At 43.1% G+C, this 18,985-nt stretch overlaps 1 protein-coding gene across 5 annotated transcripts; it reads right to left on the bottom strand.

Moving 5' to 3' along the window:
• Positions 1 to 1,315: 1,315 nt before the first annotated feature.
• On the bottom strand, positions 1,316 to 17,783 carry ikzf1 (IKAROS family zinc finger 1 (Ikaros)). Of its 5 annotated transcripts, none has more exons than XM_006799030.3 (8): positions 17,456 to 17,783; positions 13,011 to 13,064; positions 12,724 to 12,837; positions 6,996 to 7,265; positions 5,355 to 5,522; positions 3,873 to 3,998; positions 3,310 to 3,444; positions 1,316 to 2,881 (listed from the first exon to the last, which is right to left on the bottom strand). In XM_006799030.3, the coding sequence occupies exons 1-8, from the start codon at positions 17,781 to 17,783 to the stop codon at positions 2,181 to 2,183; spliced, it is 1,896 nt and encodes a 631-aa protein (XP_006799093.3). In that variant the 3' UTR covers positions 1,316 to 2,180. The 5 variants fall into 5 exon arrangements, with proteins under 5 accessions (XP_006799093.3, XP_006799094.2, XP_035767126.1 ...); XM_006799031.3 differs by having other exon boundaries at positions 3,310 to 3,441; positions 17,456 to 17,744; XM_035911233.2 differs by lacking the exon at positions 3,310 to 3,444 and having other exon boundaries at positions 17,456 to 17,744.
• Positions 17,784 to 18,985: the final 1,202 nt, after the last annotated feature.

Below are 18,985 nucleotides of genomic sequence, written 5' to 3'. Positions count from 1 at the left end.
TAATTTCTGCTGCTGAGTATTCTCTTTCTGCAGAACATGCAAACATGCACTTAATGTCCCCATTGCTCATTTAGTGAGACATATCTTTACATGATCAAACTGCAGTCCTAAGTAGTGAAATCCATGTGACGAAATGCCAAGACAGGCAGTCAAATGTAATCTGCACATGTTGAGAAACACCGGTAAACACAGCGCTCCCATTTGCGAAGTTTGCAGTAAATGTTCTATTATGGTCTTCCACTAATGAACCGCAGCCCGGCAAAAGTGTGAAAAATAGTAATTTCAAACTTCTTGTTGGAACATGTTAAAGCCACCACTCTGGTTTAGTCTGCTTCTTGAAGGAGTATTTTTGTCCAGGGCTGAAAGGGGAAGTGAGATCTGGGATTCTGGCAGGGCCAGAGTTGGTTGGCCAGATTATCCCTCTCATGCAAATGCCCTCCCTCCCCTGTTGGGTCCTAGTCAAGCGTAGGGGGGCTCAGCGCTGGCCACAGCTGCTTCCCGTTTCAGCTAAATCACACAGCAGCCATCTGGACAAGGCTGTCTCAGTGCGCGGCGCTGCTGAGCTCCTCTGCCGGCCCCGAATGAGCATCTCCAGACAGACCTGGCCCTCAGAGCGCTTGCCCCTGCCTTCTGCTCCGGTGGCTGATCCTCCCTGTCCCAGCTCTCTGCCGCTCAGAGGACCATCCAGACTCTTCAGGTCTTGGACGCACGGCACACGTCGACATGCTTTTGTATGAGTGTGTGTGTGTCAAGTATGTACCTTGCAATATTTCAGTCTCATATTGTCCCTTTTGGTGATTTATTATCTAATGTGGCAAAATTTAATTTTAATTGAGTTAGTATTCGCCTTTTTTCCCCTGCAAAACAAGTCTACAGTGTGGTTGTGTTTGTTTACTCTTCACTCCCTGTTAATTGTCTCACCGTCTGTTTTTTTTGTGTTTGTTTCTTTGCACAAATGCCAGTCATTCACTGTTTGCTAGCCGTTTCTTTGACAGCTAGAGCTGGCAGCATGAATGACATGTAAACGTAATTATTTCACAGACTTTGAGGAGCGTGCGAAGAGAGCGAAATGTGGGAACGAATCTGAGGGAAACTTTCCGTTAACTCCCGAGTTAATTTTGCCGAGCCCGACCCCAATTTGTAGATTTTCACATTTCCTTTAGCACATGGATATCCAGGAGGTCTGCTTTCTCCTTACTTCTACAGCCATCTTTAAACAGAAACAGAAAAAAAAACAGAAACACTCTTCCCACACTATTTGCATATATAAAATATCCTTTATTGATATTTTTGCAAGCATTAAGCTCCCTTCAACTGAGGTCAACTTCGTTTTCGTCTCACGGGTCAAACAATTCTTAGCCATCAGGTATAAAACAGAAAAGTCCAGGATAACATTTCCCTCTGATAACACTAAAAATAGCTTCCAGCAGCAGTCATGGATCCGATAACATCATACACATTTAGTACAGCCGAACTGAAAAAGAAAAAAAAAATGCAGCTTTGACTACTCTAAGAGACAAACATCGATCACTGTAATAAATACAAAAAACAGACAGGCATGTAAATGTATAAATAACGTGAAGGTTATTACAAACACAAGAGCAGGTTAAAACCTTACAGGGGAGCTGTGGGTCTATCTACACTGATTGTTACGTTACTGATTGTATTTATGTTACACTGGGTTTGCCTGCACTGGAAACAGCCGCAGAAGGAATTGACATTTTTTTCTGTTATTCAATACAGAAAGGTGTCAAAGCAAAAAGGATGTAAATCCTATTACTTTAAATCTTGAAAAAAAGGAGGAAAAATAAGACCTTTTTTTTATTATATATTTACATACACAGGTGATGTGTATTTAAGAAGTACTGTTCTTCGTTCCTGTGAGGAATGAAGAACAGTACTTATTTACTTTGTTTTCTTAAAAAAAACCTAAAAAAACAGAATAGTTCGTATCAGAGATGAAAATCAATGTTTTTAATAGTTGTACATTTATTTGTGTGTCAACAAACATGCATACCTTATAAAAAACACACAGACATTAACAATGTATTTTACATGATGTATTTATATTAATTTATTACATGTGTGTGTCTGTGTGTGTGTGTGTGTGTGTGTGTGTGTGTGTGTGTGTCTGTTCTATCCTGTGAAAGTGTGTATGTGTGTTCTCTGGTCGACGTGGCTCAGTAGCGATGCTCTCCTCGTGTTATGTGAGAGGAGAACTCGTATCGATCTTGACTCCGGTGACCGCAGAGGTTGCACTCGAAGGGGTCTCTGAAGCCGTGGCAGCCCATGTGAATGGTGTACATGACGTGGTCCAGGAAGAGGACGCGGCAGTGTTCGCACCTGTACGCCCTCACCTGCTCCCCGTCCGCTGTCACTACTTTGAAGCCCTCGGAGGCCATCTCCATGGCCCGGATGGCGTCAAACTGCCTCTGCTGTTCCTCCTTCACCAGGGGAAGCACGCCGTTCCTAACCCCCTGGGTGATGTGGTTGGTCAGGTAGATGAGGCCGGGGGCTGCTCCAGTCGGGCGATCCTCGTTGTTGCTCTCGGTGTCCGTGGAGTCCTGGCCGCTGTGGCTGGGCGAGCCGTCCTTCTCGCTGGAGGCAGACTTGGAGTTGGAGAGCAGCAGCAGGTTCTCGGCCGCACTGTCTTTGGCTGACAAGCCCGTCCCCGCGTGGGCCTCCGTCGCCGACTTGTGGAGGGGGTAGATGGAGCCGAGGCCCACATCGGAAGAGGAGGCCGGGGAGGTCTGGACCAGAGGCCGGAGCGACTCGGCGCCTAGGTAGCTGATGGCGCTGTTGATGGCCTGGTCGATGACGTGGGGCTGGATCAGCTCGCTTGCTCCTCCGTCATAAGAGAGGTCCGACAGACGTTTGTCACCTGAAGAGAAGGAGAGACAGAAGGGCAGGGTGAGGTTCGTACTACGCTGACATACTTTCACCTGCATCCTATCATCTCACCATCTTGACACTGAGCCGCTGAATCTTAAAATGAGTCACTTCAGTCTACCTCTTGATGTTCTATTTTTCTCCCTCTTTTGATTGTTTTATGTTTTTTGTGTGGATATGAATCGCTTATATGTAACATGTCTATGCAGAATCAAGGTAATATTTCAATGTAGTCTTTTCCAGTGACGATTAAGCAAATAAAAGGTGCAGTCTGTGATCAGGCTGCACTGCATAGAACCAGGCTTGCAGAGAAAAATGCAACCCCAATGAACACAAACAGTCACAGTTACACTTTTTTTTTCTTTCAGCAAAAAGCAGCGAAATTGTATTGACACAAAAGAAGCAGATTTCAGCCCTTACCCACAAACTTCTGTGGCATAGTGCTCTTACGTTTAGCTACATTATTAGCTAGTCTGTCTAGCACCAAGGCTCTGTCAGATCCCGTCTGGCTCAAGTCTTCCCTCTGCTCATTCTGGTTGCTTTCTTCCTTTACTACTGGAAAGCAAGACAGAGAAGTAGATTTTAGCGTCAAAGTAACTGGAGTTTGTCCTGCTGGCACAAGCCTGATGGTGGTTTTCTCACAGAGCACAGAGCGGACTATTCTGACACACGTGAAGCACTTGGTTTACGAATATAACATTTGCTCATAATGATCTGTTTCCAGGTTTTAATGTAGAGCTGCACAGAACACTACGTATGAAGTGTCTAAACTTATATAGACAAAGAAACTGACTTAATTAGCTCGGATACCTACACGAGCTTATATTTAAATGGAAATGTAGCCTGTCTTGTTTTTTAGCAACAAAGACAGTGACTGTGATAGGCTGCTGTTCTGTGCACAGTTTCCTGCGTCCCGTGCTCAGGATAAAGTAGGTCATTAGATCTGGGTGAAAGTTAAAGCGCACGCCTCGTGAGGCACCAACCTGTGTAGATGGTGTTTTGCAGTCCCATGCACTGGAGGTAGTTGTGACACCTCTCTTTGTGCTCTTCTAGAGAGCTGCGCTGCTTATAGCTCCGCCCACAGTAAGCACACTTGTGGGGTTTTCCAACTGCAAAAAAAAAAAATTACATCAGTGAAAGCAGAGCAGTGCAATATTTTATGTAAAGTCTGATATTAAAACTTTTTTTTAAATAATTAACACTAAAGTAAGTTAAATGGCCATTTGGTTCCTTCTTCTTGAAGGAACACAGGAAGGAATTGATGTAACGAATGCATTTTGATCAGATTAAGTACAAGATAAGGGCTGATTAGGGATCTGGCACAACCAGTGGTAAAAGGGGAAGAAAAGAGCACCACCTACAAAGATGTAAATGACAAAAAAAAACCAAAACAATTTCTGGGAGGCCCTGTGCAAGAACTCACAAGTAGAAGTTTATGTCTTAGGATGCCATAAGCTCTGCTGCTGCAGATAGTGCTGAGCTCATGTCCTCTGTATTTATGGGTAACTCAGGTAGCAACTTAGTGTAGACTGAACACAGTGCAAACTGAAACCTTATGATGGAGAGCAACATTTTTTATTTTTATATGCCGACAAATACTGATGATTTTTGCTATATTTTTAAATACAGAGAAAAAAAAGCCATAAACCTAAATTAAAAAGTGCTGAAAATTAAATACAAAATATGAAAAACTCTGAGGAAGGGGAGGATTTTTCTGCCTATACCTGGACAGACAAACAAAACAAACTCAAATGGCCTGTAAATGGTAAATGGCCTGTACTTGTATAGCACTTTACTAGTCCCTAAGGACCCTCATCCACCCATTCATACACTGGTGTGACTCAATCCTGGTTTTGTGAATGCTCATAAAAACAGCTGAAATTAGTTTAATGCATGCACTTTTTATTTTTGCATGCTAAAAATAAGTGGCTAGCGTTTTGGGTTTTTTAAGGAAAATAATAAGCCTTTTTTTTTAACATATATTTATATTTAAATACATTCCTTTTATATATTAGGAGTTACATTACTATGATAACAGTATTCTATGTCTTTAATATTAGAAGTCCAATTGTCTCCAGTTTGAAAGCTCTCCAGGCTGAATTTATATGATTACAATTCAGCTCAATAACCAACATATATCAGATGCTTTAATCTTTCTCACTTATTTTTTTGTAGGTGCTGTTACATTTACGTTGTAAAATGACACAATCGTGATTGTTATCCCTTCATTTTTCTGACAAACCCTTCAGAAGGAGAATTCTGTTTACACCCAAATTACACTAACACGTACTTCTGCAAAGCATTTGAAAAAAAAAAAGTGACACCATATCTACACCCTGTCAACTTCCCTTTACATAGTCCCGAGCTCACGCTGCATGTGCTGCAGAAGTTGCTGTGCCTTTTGTAAAAATCATCCAACATAAAAGTGCAGAAGTTTTCAGCGGGGGTGACCTTTGCATGCTCACCTGAGTGTGTGCGTAGGTGGCCGGTGAGGGCGTCCCTCCTGCGGCAGGCGTAGCTGCACAGGTGACACTTGAAGGGCTTCTCCCCTGAGTGGAGCTTGATGTGACGCAGCAGGTTGCCCTTCTGGGTGAAGGAGGCGCCGCACTGGGTACACTGGAATGGACGTTCTCCTGAGGACGAGAACAGACAGAGCAGACACACGTTACTGCAAAGATGTAAACACAAGGAAAGAAAGGGCAGGGGGGTGGGACAGAATAACTTGTATGTTTTATTGGCTTCTAATTTTCAGATTTTATGGATCGGATCAGACGGTTTGTTTCATTTTTAAGCTTTTCCTTGAGTGCACTAATCTGACTGTGTTTGTTCCCTCCCTCCACTGACAGCGATAAAAGTCTTTGTCTTTTCTGTGCGGATGGAAAAGCTGCGAGGACGCGGGAGGTCGCCGCACTACAAGCCGGATGATGCAGCGTCTCCGGGGCGGAGAACGATCCAGCAGCCTGTGGGGAGGGTTTCACAGCAGAGTGACACTCCATCTCTCCATGCTCCCCCTGCCCCACAGACTTCTGGCGCTCTGATCGAACAAGAGCCTTTCAGACTCAGCCTGCCAGCTCCGTAATGCACCATTGCCTAGGTCAATTTGATCTGAAAATCTCATTTTTTCCTCTTCTTCGTCTCTAAAATAAGAGCGGCACATCACAATGCAAATTCAGCCTCATTTGAATAAAGCGAAGGAAACACTTTGTGTTGAGAGCCAGTCTTCCTGATCAGCGCTTCTGGAATAAACCAATATCCATCCTCTCCGAGTGTTGTGGCATTCTGTGAGAACGTTTTAATATGGCTTTCTTTTTTTTTCAAAGCCCCCCCCACCCCCGTAAAATAAGAGTCACCAGTGAAGCAGCAAAAATATATAAAAAAGGAAATTCATTAAAAATGCATTTCAGGAGCAAAGACTCACCACAGAATATTTTCTATTTAAATAGGAGGCACTTCATTATATCTTTTATTGTACTTTCTTTTGCATTTACATTAGTCTACTGTTCCTTTCTTCCATTTTGAGTTTCATTAGTTTCTAAAGCCTGACAGTTAAGTGCCTTTTTCACAAATGTTCCCCACCACTGGTTTGGCTCCATTACAATAGAATATCAATTTTGAATTCTGAAAAACTTTTAATAGCCAGATAATTGTCACTTTGCAGAGATCCCATTTAATTGCTGCAGATATCCTGTTTCTCAACTGAGGGTATGTTTTCTTTGGACCAAGTTTGTCTCTGCTACTTTATCACACAATAACCTGATCAGTTGCTTGTCACGTGGCGATTCAGAGACTGTTAGATAAACAATCACGAATGCTAATGCTACATCTTGAAGTCTATTTCATGCGCGATATTAGGCTCTGCACGCACACAGCCAGATGCAAGCATGCTACAAGTGAGTGTGAGGAGGACTGCAAAAGAAGTTACTCTCAGAGAGTGTGTATGTGTGCGTGGTGACATTGCGTGTGTTTCTGAAAAGAATTTATGTTTGGCTAAACAGGCGGAGGAGCCACAGCGCACACCTCTCTACCCCTAAATCCATCTCCTTTATACTAACAGTGAACATGGGTGCAAAGGAAGGGCAAGAAGTGTTGCAGACGGCGTGGCTTACCAGTGTGGCTTCGCTTGTGCACCATCAACACATTGGGGCCAATGCAAACTATCCCACAGATATCGCACTTGAGCTTCCCGTTGGGCAGCCGGATACCGCCGGCCGAGGAGAAGGCCTTGGCTTCGGGGCTCGGCTGTGAGCCGTTCACCTTGGCCCCGGAGGCATCGATCACGCGCAAGTCTTCCGCGCACTCCTCCTCCTCCACACCGTTCATGTCACAGGCCAGCCCATTCTCCTCATCACTGCGAGCCTCAACTTTAATGTTACAGGCTGGAAAAGAGGGCAAGGGGGGGCCACGGTTTAGAATACGAGCATTTTTGTTTCTTGCATGATGTTAAATGCTAAAGATGGGCAATTTATCAGTGTGATATTGATACTGTGGCATGAGAAGTTAGAGAGCTGTTTATCCCAACACTGTGTTTTAATATTCCTACTTTTTTGCTTTTTTGCTTTTTGTATAAAGGACCATGATGCTGAACTCATACTGTGATTTCCAGCTATTAAACTGAACTTTACTGATTTTTTAATTTGTGACAAAATATACCTGGCTTTATTTGAATTTATTCATATATATAGAGATATTTTTTTCAGTGGAGCTCTGCACATTCTGTGTTTACTCCTGTTGGAATAAGCACCGTAAGCTGTAACACAGAAACTGCAACTGCCCTAACTAGGGCACCAACAGCTTTGTAATAGCAACTTCCTTTAGTGCACGTTTTCTTGTGAAGAGGGATGCTGCATCAGCCCTTCAGAAACTTTCCCTCCTATTTCAGACATTTTTTTTCTGAATTCACATTAAAAGGCAAAGCTCTTCATAAGGGCACACAGGTGGACAGCATGTCTACTCTTTGAGGATGTCAGTGAGGAGATGAAGAAACATGCCGATCATCTCACACCATCACACTTTGGTGAAGCAAATGACAGCAAGATAAACAGGAAACAGAGACACAGGAAGCAGTGCGAAACTAGGGACACGCGCGGTATCTATCATAGCAACCGAGCGAACAACACAGATATACAGCCATGTGGCCTCTTCACACTCGTATTCATTTGCAAAGGTCTTCGTGTCATTTTGTACATTTCTAGCTTTTTAAAGTGCCGAAAGAAAAATATACCCGAGCGATCAGCGCCTGCTCTTATCTTATCTGTAGAAAAGCTTTAAAAAATCCAATACACACTGTAGTGTGTATTCGATGTCCAGTGTTCCAAGGAAAATAGAAGTGCCCTGTGCGATTAACTCTCAGCCGCTTCGTTTTCCCACCAATGGACTTAAGAAATATTTAAGAGAACTGACAGATCATGTAAGTCCCGCAGCTACCAACCTGTGGTTTGCATGTCACAGTGACAGCCTGATTTCCCCATGCCTCTACCTCTGTTTGTACAACTGAAGAGGAAGAAGTGGAAATCATGAAATATAGGAATCCATGGAAAAGGGGAAGCTTCACAAAGAGGGCCTGTCTAACTGAAATACCAAGAATTATGGAGAAGTGACAGAAAGGGAAGCATGGGAAAGGAATTGTAAAACAGCCTGTAACTGAAACAGTTTTTTTTTTCTAATGCAGGAGTGTTGTTTTCACCGAGAGTCACTGAGGGGGCATAAATCCCCTAATGTACATTTTCCACAGAGGGAAGAGTGAAACATGAGAACTGAGTAGGATCACGAGATGTTGGTGATCATCCCTTTTCTCATAATCTGACAGTCCATACCCACACTTTTGAAAAAAAATGTGTTTTATTTATTTATTTATTTTATGTCACATGAGAAATAATCTTATCTGTTAAACTGCTGGGTTTATTGGACAGACTTGTATTTTGCTGGGGAGATAAGATAAAAGACACACCAACATGCAAAGAAAGGAAAGAAACAGTTTTGCTGTCTATAAAAAACAAAAGTGTGGTTAGAATGCTAAACTGGCCATCATTTATGTTACATAACCAAGTAGGAATTAGGGGCTACACAGCGTTCAAAATGTCTTTACAATGCACCACAGATGAGCATGGCATGTAAGTGGGGATTGTTCTGTTATTGTGTTTAGTTTCAGTTACAAGCTCTCTGTTTTTACAGACGTTTACGACTTATTTTAACAACTATTTACGGACATTAAAGAAAAACTAGAAAATCTGTTTCACCCTCAGTTTGATCAGTGACTTAAATTAGCTTCAGTCAAATATGTCAACCATTTATCTGTTACTTGTTGCTATCTTTCTGAGTTTTCAAGAATCAGCTGTTTCACATTATATCAGTTAAAACAACAACTGTCCTTGTTTAAGTAGCTTAACATTGCTGCTATCCGCTAGCTATTAGCTAGGCATTTAGCAATTAGCCTGCTCAAACTTGATCTATTAGAACCATTTATTTGTGGGGTTTTATCAAAATTATATAAGACATTTCTCCCTTGTTTTTATCCATCAAACTGTTAACCATTATATTTAGCATTAGCTTTAAGGTCTCCTGGCTACTTTTAACTATAATCATTTGTCCCTTAATTTTAGCTAGCACTTTTGATCATTTATCTGTTACTTTTGGATAACACTATGTAGTTCTATTATTTACATTTAGGTAACTAATTGAACAATTAACAACTACCACATATTTTGGTTTATCTGTTGGTTATGACGTTCCTAATAATGATTCTGTTACTTTTTAAGCTAACCTTTCTGTGACAGCTAACTGTGTAGCAGTTCCAATTTATGTACACTCTCAGCAAGTCATGTTTAGGTTATTCAAAGTGATACAATTAATTAATTCATTTATTGCAAAGTGTACGTCTATGAGGTTCTCACTTTAACCACTGAGGGTTTTTTTCTCATTGAAACAAAACTTTTACATGACTATGTGTTAGTGTAGCTTAGCTGTAGGGATTTTTTTGAGTTATGAATTTGCATTTGCATATCACAGAACTCGAAAGCAAAACTCCATAAGTAGCTATACCACTTCAATCCTGCTAATTTAATTTATGGTTTTAGCCGCAAAACCTTCAACTGCCACAGCGTAATGGATAATTACACTGTTTTTAAATGTCGATAGACATTGTAAAAAGTACATAAATTACGTGCACATTAGCTTTTGAAAGAATTCTCTACCCCCCCAAAAAATACAGAACTGATCCAGGAATAACGCCTTTTCACAGTGATGCAGGTGTACAATTTCAGGAAATGGTTGATACAAAGTGGGTGGAAAAAAATGTGTTTATCTATTATCATCTAATACACCAGTGAAGCTTTGAGATTATCAACTAGCTGGAGCAGAAGGGAACCATGAACACTGGGCTGACACCCACTTCTCATGGATATGGGGAAGTTGTGACTAAATTGGGAATAGGAAGAAAGCTTTTGCTTTACATCGTGTTTGTCATGAACATCACACATCCTGATTTACTCATTTTGGGAAGCAAGTGTCAGATCACAGTAGACAAACAAAACAGGTCTCAATAAAATGGTTATAACCTGATACGGATCTAATCTTCACACTACAGGTAAAGAAACAGCACGCCCTGGAGCAGTGACTGGAAAAATAATTAACAAGTAAAATGCTAGAGCTTTAGAAAGGCATAAAAAGAAGAAATAAACTAGCTGCATTGACAAGGATGCATAGCAGGTAGGAAGCAACACAGCATTGTGCTCTGCAGCGTGGAAACACAAGGAGCCACTGGAGGTTCCTGTTACTGAGTTGTGCTGCTCTCACTGCCTGAAAATAACCCTGTGTGCAAAGTAGTGGAACCACAAGTGTTAAACCACGCCAGCAACACACTGAACACAACTTGCAGGAACACCAAAAACAGCCTGCTTTTTGCCCTCACACAGTTTTTTTTTTTCGTTTTTTTTTTCGTTTTTTTTTTTAAACTCGCCTCCATGCTTTCGGGAACTAGACCGCTCAGTCTCCCTCTCAGTCTCATGTCTCTGACATAGCCGAGGACCTATCTGAATCACTGAAAATGAAAGCGAAATCATTTCACTGGGATGTTGTGAAGGTCATCTTACAGTCTTGTGACTTTAACCGAGTCTCTGGGCTTATGTTCGGTGTAAGAAACACAAGGCGGTAAAAACGTTTCTTTCACGAAATGGTTAAATAGGCGTCACATATTAACCTCCCTCGTGCGTGTAGTCATACATGTGTAGCTTGTACCACAGCGAATGTGCGCCAACAATGACGTTCCCAGGCTATAAAGACTCACTTGCAACAGGAAATAACCTGGGTTTCGAGGTTTTAAGCTTTCGATACTTTGAGGTCCCATGTCCCACATATAGTCCCCCCTCTTTTTTCACTAAAGAGAACTGAGCAGCACATGATCCTGGGCGATAATTATAACTCATTTGGGCTCTTATCACTGAGGCAGTGATGCATAGATGTACCAGATACTTGCACTTCCCTTCTTTCTTTCTGTCCCTTATATAGACACACACTCGTGCGAAGGGATTGAAAAGAAACTCGCACGCAGAACATAAAGTCATACACCCAGCTGCACCTTCTTTCCCTTCTTTACAGGCTGCCAATGAAAGTCAAACATTTAGATAATGCTCACGCCGACCATTTCCCATTTTCTTCGGTTGACTAAGACGTGCATGTGTGATGTAAAACGCGGTTCCACACACATCCTCCGTTACTCGGCTGAACACGTGTTGATTGTTTAGACTCACAGATTCCTGCCTGTGTCGGGTTCAGCACCTGACAGCTCAAAAGTAGGAAAGAGAGAGCCTTTGTGAGTAAGCAGGTGTGCGACCTATGTGGTGCGGTGATGCGCTCTCCGAGCTTGGCCCCGTTCCTGAACTCTTTATCTCCAGGAGTGTTGAAACTGCCTGATGGCAAGTTCTTCTTAGGAAACTCTTACACATCCTATTTCAGTTTCCTCTCACATCTTATTTTTGACTGTGCGCTGCTAATCTTTGCCGTTATCTGGATGTAAGTGGAAAAATACTGATAAGATGGTCAATTTTGAGCCATTCCATTTTGTCTTTTTTTTTTTGCATTCTATCTCCTATATGTGATATATAAACATTTCAAGTGATTCATTCAATAGATGAAAGTATGTTTTTGACATTAAAAAGGCACAATACACACAAACTATGCTGTTTGTCCTATGAAAGGTGAATGCTATGTCCGGTTATCTTGCTGTCATATAAAACTGATCAGCCTTTAATGACCAGTAAACATTTCCTGTTTCACAAACCGCCCATGTTAGAAGACTTGAGATAAACATATGTCACTGATGTGAGTCCCCCTTGCATTCTCCATCCTGATTTTCACCATGAGATTCCCTGGCTTGCTGTTTGCAAACTCAAATCAAGGCCACATTAGCTATTCCTTAAGATTCAGCTTATTAATGACGTGCCATGGATCAAAGGGATTTTTTTTTTTTTACCTTTCCTGCCAATGACCTAAATGTGTCTCTTTGCAGCTTTAAATTAATTTTTCCAAGGGATTTGGAACAGCAAATATCTCCCACTGGATGTTCATTTGATTAATTTTATGCTTTTTTTTAACATATATGTCACACTTTTGATCCTCACATTACTTTCACTTATCGCTTTACTCGGATTTGGATGCTTTGGGAATGATACGTCTGACTACTGCTGGGAAGGGCACTGCAGTCGTTTAGGCTTGTTTTTGATTGCCGCTTCATGGGATATATTCAATACGTCAACATAATTTTGCTATCACACACTGATTTTTTTACTTTCATTTTAATTAACAGAAGCAGCGGTGACGGTCAGGCTGCGCTTGAGTTACCTTTGTCCCCTCGGTTGTTCTGCTGCTGGGTGGAGCCGGCTGACAGGTCTTCAGGGACAGCCATGGGCTCTTCTGCCTCCTCGGACGCTTCATTGGCAGGGGGACTGTCCCTGTCTGGGGTAGAGACACACACCAGCAAACACCCATCACTCACTACGCAACCCCCGCGACATGACTCATTCAGGGGTAGCAAAATTACCTCTCCGTCCTGTAAGAGCCTGTTTGTGGGCCTATTGTATCTACTTTATGCATTCTACAGCTCAATCATGCAGTAGGCGAGCTTTTACCTGGCATCTGGGCTATTTCCTGGGCCTCCTCTGTCTCCATGCGGTGCAAGTACTCTAATGGGAGAAAGATAGAGATGTAGGTGCGTGTAAGTTTAATCAAGTGCAGGCGCAGGAAACAACGTTATAAAAAGCTAGAGTGGAGTAAAAGGGTGTACTTCTCGGCGTGACTCCATAACCTCGCTGAGATCGCTCTTGTCACAGCCGCAGATACACCACTCTCCCTCACATTACATTACAAAGAATTACAGACATTTTCATTACAAGTCTGACAGAAAGACGGAGCATGGAGAGCAGCTCGGGCCCCGGCTGATGGGGGCCCTGCCAGTAGCAAGGGGTTGCCGGGAATAGGCTTTCAGACCACATTTGTTATTTATTGTTAATTTCCTGCCACATAATCATCCCAAAATGCAAACTGACTGCCGCAAAATTAAGCAGAAAATTAACTGGCCCCAGGTCACCGGGGATGCGGGTGTTTGCCGTGCCCAGCTGATCGGCGTTCGTGTTCTCTCTAATTTACTGAGCATGCATCGCTGAGCCCGCGGCCTGAGTGCAGACACACGCAAGCCACAATCAGAAACAAAGAGAGGGAGGGAAAAGAGAGAGAAGAAGAAGGAGATGAGAGAAAGGCTGCGAGATGTGCATGGAGAGAAGTAGAAGGCTGTGAAAGGGCAAAAAGTCAGAGGAAGGTGCAGAAAAAGAAAAGAGACAGAAAGGCAGGCAGAAGGACAGAGAACTTCTCTTTATTTATTTATTTATTTTTACACTCCCCCCCACCTTTTTTTTTTAGCAAGAAGAGGCAATCGAGTCCAGAAGCGCTCCTCCGGCCAGGGCTGCATATCTGAGGAGTCACCAATGCTCGTGGCCCCATTAATAATGGATGGCCCTCAAGCCTGCAGCAGATGGGCCCGACAGCCTCAGCCCCAGCTCCGCCACTTCAAGAAGCCCTTGGTGGGGCCGCTGCCCAGTCCAAGCAGCCACACAGGGAGAAGTGAAGCTCCCGAAAATAGCGAAACAAACCCAGGGGAGAAGGGGAACCTAGCCCTTCCTGTTTTACTGACAGATGGCTCCACACATTTGGAACAAATAGTGGGAAGCAACGGGGCCGCTCTGTCGCAACGCACAAGATTCTGCGGAGTCAAGTCAGGAGCTCAAAGGCCTGCAAGACACTCAGGATGCAAGTGCGAGAGGAGGGAGAAAGGGTGGCGAGGGGGGGGGGGGGCATAGGTCACTGGTGCAGATGATTTGTTCAGCATAACACGGTGGTGTTGCGTGTTACTGCGCCGAGCGACGACTCGGCAGCGCCGTTCCTCAGCATCTGGAGTTTGCAGGTCGGGGGCAGAGGGAGGTGTATTCTCATGTGCCCTTTTTTTCTGGGCAGATGGTGAGAGGGGAAACACGGATGTGTTGGCGGGGGGGCTTTGACAGAAGTTTAGAAAAAGGAGAGAGAGTTCCTACATTCAGCCACAACCCACTTGCGTAGGCATGTGGAAAGTAAAGTGCACGTAGAATATTCAGGAAATTCTTTTTTTTTGTTCAGAACACTCATGGCACTTTTTCCTTGTGTTTACCGACAGCTCTGTTTTTACTTTTAGTGCTTCTACTTTAACATACTTTTGGCATTTGGTGATCATCAAGTTAAGACTCAGACTGAAAGTAGAACTTTTTGATAAAAGCCGGAGCACGACCAAAACATTTCCATCTAACTATCCAGACTTATTAATGATTCTCCTTCTCAAATCAGAGTGAAATTATTGTGTGTGTGTGTGTGTGTGTGTGTGTGTGTGTGAGTGTGTGTGTGCGTTGGCGTACGAGTGTCAAAGTGTATGAGTGTACGAACTGGGGGCAGGTGGAATCTTTCAGGCGGTGAAATAGGAGTCACAGAAAAGACTTCTAACACAGAGCGCAAAGGGGGGACTGGAACAGTTTTGGTCGGAGTACGTCAACTGAGGAGAGGCAGGAAGAGGCTTGTGGGTTGACAGAATTTTCGGTCCTCCTCCTGTGTGTTTGTACATGCGTGTGCGTGCGTGTGTGTGTGTGTTTGGTGGATGGTTGTGGCGGTGTGTCGCTGGGGGTGGGGGTAGCGAGGTGCAAAGCTACACCAGGGAGCAGGGTGGAGATGAGAAACACACGAAACCGTTAACAGATACTGAGGACCACACCAGCAAAGTCTGGATACCCTGGAGAAAGCTGACACAGTGGCGTGTCTGTGTGTGTTTAGATTAGTGCACAGTTAAAACAAACTGAAAATATGAAGGATTTTTTTTTAAAGTGACACTTCTTGAGAGTTTCACTTGGAACTTTCTACTGATTAAACATCATAAATATGACTGAAGGCCCAGTATTTTTAAAACAAGTTTATACTTATAGTTTTTGGCAGCAATTAAATATTTTAAATAAATTAAACTATATCTGCAGAGAAACAGCAGTGCTGTGACACGGCTATGTGAATGCAGCTTCATCACACTTCGCCTCACATCAGGAGCCCCACTTTGAGTGATTTCTACTCATACGCTCCACTCAGACTTTCCACTTTTAACTGAACAGTCTGAGTGACAATTATCGAAAAACATCTCAAATAATAACGATCCGTCCTGTGAGTTTTGCAATAAGTAACACCGCCGTGGGCGCCTTCTTATCAATAACGAGGAAAAGAGATGATCCCACACTGCCAAGCAACGTGGCGCGCGGACACCTCTGTTCGTGTGTGCACGCAGAGATGCTCATCAGTAATTCATGAAATGTATGGGTGGAAGTGGGCAGATAGTGTTAGCAGATGTGTTCTGGGAGTCTATCATTGGAGGAGGGTGGTGGTGGTGGTGGTGGGAGAGCAAAGGTGCGCTGAAGAAGAAGTTTCCTTCATTTGCATCTGACACACTTCACTACTCTGCTATTCAGACAGTACAATCATTTTAATAACTGCCTGTCTTCCTCTAACCCCTCCACCCCCCTCCCCCTTTCACACCCCCCTCCTACTTCTGTTTCTACTGACAAGAAAGATGATGTATCTGCAGACAGATTTGCAGCACTTTCAGCACTTCTCTTTCCAACTGAGCTATGAAAAAAGCCCTATGTGCGCAGGTACTGAGCTCCGTTTTCAAGTTCAGAAATCAAAAATGAGTTTTCTGCTATTTTATTTGACTTTTCGTGTAGTTTATTTATTATCTTACATTTATTGTTAAAGTAGATAACTGCTTTACATTTGCGGAGAAATATATTTTTTTCTGCTTGACCGTAAACTTGAAATGTGTTAATAAAAAAAAAAAAATAGGACACATCAGAGAAAGATGCTTTCCAAGTTTAAAAAAATGTAATTAATGCCAACTTATTTTACGTCTCACACACACCACTTTTTAAACACACAGTTAATTATAGTTAATAAATAATAATTTAGAGAAGGGTTAAATATATATATTTGAGGAAACTCAGCTTTCTTGGACTTCTGTTTTTTATCGCGTTTAAAAAGAAAAAAACCCGATCATTTCCCCCCCATCTCTTCGGCGGTGAATCTTTCAGTTTTCTGCCTGGGCGTTGATGAGCAACGTTTTCACCTTTGAGCGTCAGCAGCGTGAAAAGTTTCATCAGTCCTGCCTGTTTTCTTCCCTTCACACAGACGCCTTACCGGCTAACAGAGACTGCGGTTCGATTCTGAACAGGCCGACACAAAGATTAACGGAACGAGAAATGCTCAGAGCGACTGATTTGTGTGTAAACTCGAGCCGCTCGGGAGAGCGCTTTTAGTCGGTGCGTACTGATTTCCTGTTTAAGCAAAAAACATGTTCGCATTAGTTTAGGCCCCGGTCAATTTTGCGCTTTCAACAATTTAAAGAAAATTATTTCCTGAAAAAAAAGTTTATTTTAAATATCTTAATAAACTTGAGGCACTTTTAAAACAGGGCCCTAAAGTTTACAAAGTGCGCACATCTGTTGCAACAGGTGCCGTAGCCGAAGAGGGAAAAACAGTTAAACGAGTTAAAATGATAATGAGCCCCGAGCCGATCTGTATGAATTCTTAAAGAAAATGTGATTCGGATTTTTATAGAAGTCGAATTAATTGGAAAATAATTTATCCATATTTCCCAAAAGAGAGAGAGAGAGAGAAAGACGCAAGGAAAATGGGGAACATTTCCCTCTACTTCCTTTAAATTACTGCTCGTAGCTTACAGACACAGACAACGCTTTAAAAACAATATATTTTCCCCGATATATTACTGAAATACAGTCTTGTTATTTAATCCGTTATAAACTCTGTGGCAGAAGAACATTACGCGCATCAAACGGGACCTTGATGCTGAGGCGCACCTGCACCGAAACTATAAGGAGAGTCTTTTCCAGTCAGGCGCAAATGTCTCCTAAACCATTTCACTGCCATCGAAATCACTTTAGAGGTGTTGGCCTAGCCTTTGAGGTGAGAGCCGAGCTGAAATGTGCGGTTGAAGTCACTTTACCTGCTATTCCTTGAGTTTGCAGTATGAAGTTCTTCCAACTCTCCCCGGCTCCATGTGCAGAAGGTCGCAGCGCCGCGGCGGCCCCATGGAGCTGCGCCCTGAGTCCCTCCCCTCTCCACTGCACTTCCTCGTTCCAGCCCAACATGACTATGTCTCTCAGCTCGGCTGAGGCATTTTGCTTGCTTTTATCCACAGTCTGCAGTGGGGAGTCGGGCCACCGAACCCCTGGCACTTGCTTTGTGCCGTGCCAATAAAAGCTGACACCCAGTAGACCATCACTGGCAGCCATGCATGAGATGGGATGAGGCGAGCGAGGAGAGTGGACCATTCATTGTTTATTTATTTCATTCACACCGAAGAAGCTGATTGGGGTTGGGGGAGGTGGGGGGGTAGTGTGGGCTGGAGGGAGGGGGAGGGGGGGTTACTCCTCACTTGCATATTGGACAGCTCCCCTTCTGTCACCTGTTCTGGCACTCTGAAGCAGTCCATGAAATTAACACAAGTGTTTCCCATATAATGAGCTTTTCTTCTTCTTCTATTTAATGTTTCATCCAGTTTGCTTCCCCCATGCCCCCACCCCCACCTCTCTGTGCTACCTCTAGTGTCATAGCCTCCTGTCCTGTACCTTAACACAGCACGAATGCAGCGTACACAATCAGGATTACGTCTGAGCCTGAGCAAACAGTTGCATCTCTTAACATTAGCCTCCTTTATTACTTCCTGTTTTAAAATGCGTGTACAGTAAGTGCATCCTCTCTCAGTCCTGCAGCAGATCATCATTCAGATATGCATTAATTTACTGAAATGTGGTTTTCCCTCTGGTTTCATGAGCAGGAATCTACAAACCAACACTGGGCCACCGGCTCCAAGTGTATTAGATGTGTTAGTTTCAGATGCTGCCACTGCTACCAGCATTCACATTAAAGTCAATCATCTCAGTTCCAACGCGGCGACAGCTCACATGCTCTCAAAGTCGAGCTATCACATCTGCTTACAGTACGGCGATAACACACACGCAACTGCTGCCCGGTGACAGCCGCACACACCATTATACAACATTGTATTTCTAAGATGCTTTCTGGCCTACAGTTTGTTTTATTGCTAACCTGTGTGGCAGCTTCTAAAGCAGCCCTATAGGTGACTCCAGAGCGGACTGCCCACATATGGAGTCTGAATTTGTTCAAATAAATATACATTTTGGACTGAAAATGAAGAAAATTCCAAATAAAACAGGAATTGCACACCACCGTCGACTTTAAAACTCAATTTGAGATATGTCCCGTCACTAGTATCTCATGGCGGAGCTTGTAATGTAGTTCAGTTTGAACCCCTGCTTGATCAGCTGTGTTTACATGTATAAATGAACCTAACTGATTAAGTTGGACGAGTTTGCACTTCATTTTACAGAATATGTGATAGTTTATACTCCACTATTTTCACTTTCTCCTTGTGGCGGTTTTTTCCCAGTGTCCCACATGCCCCAAAGAGGGCTCTTATCTCAGGAGAGGCCGTGTGGCTGGATTGCTGAGT

The sequence above is a fragment of the Neolamprologus brichardi genome, chromosome 13 (genome assembly GCF_056152115.1).
Source record: "Neolamprologus brichardi isolate AB-2024 chromosome 13, ASM5615211v1, whole genome shotgun sequence".
Lineage (NCBI taxonomy): Eukaryota > Metazoa > Chordata > Actinopteri > Cichliformes > Cichlidae > Neolamprologus > Neolamprologus brichardi.
The sequence above is the reverse complement of the archived record's forward strand: the minus strand, read 5'-3'. Positions and strand labels throughout refer to the sequence as shown.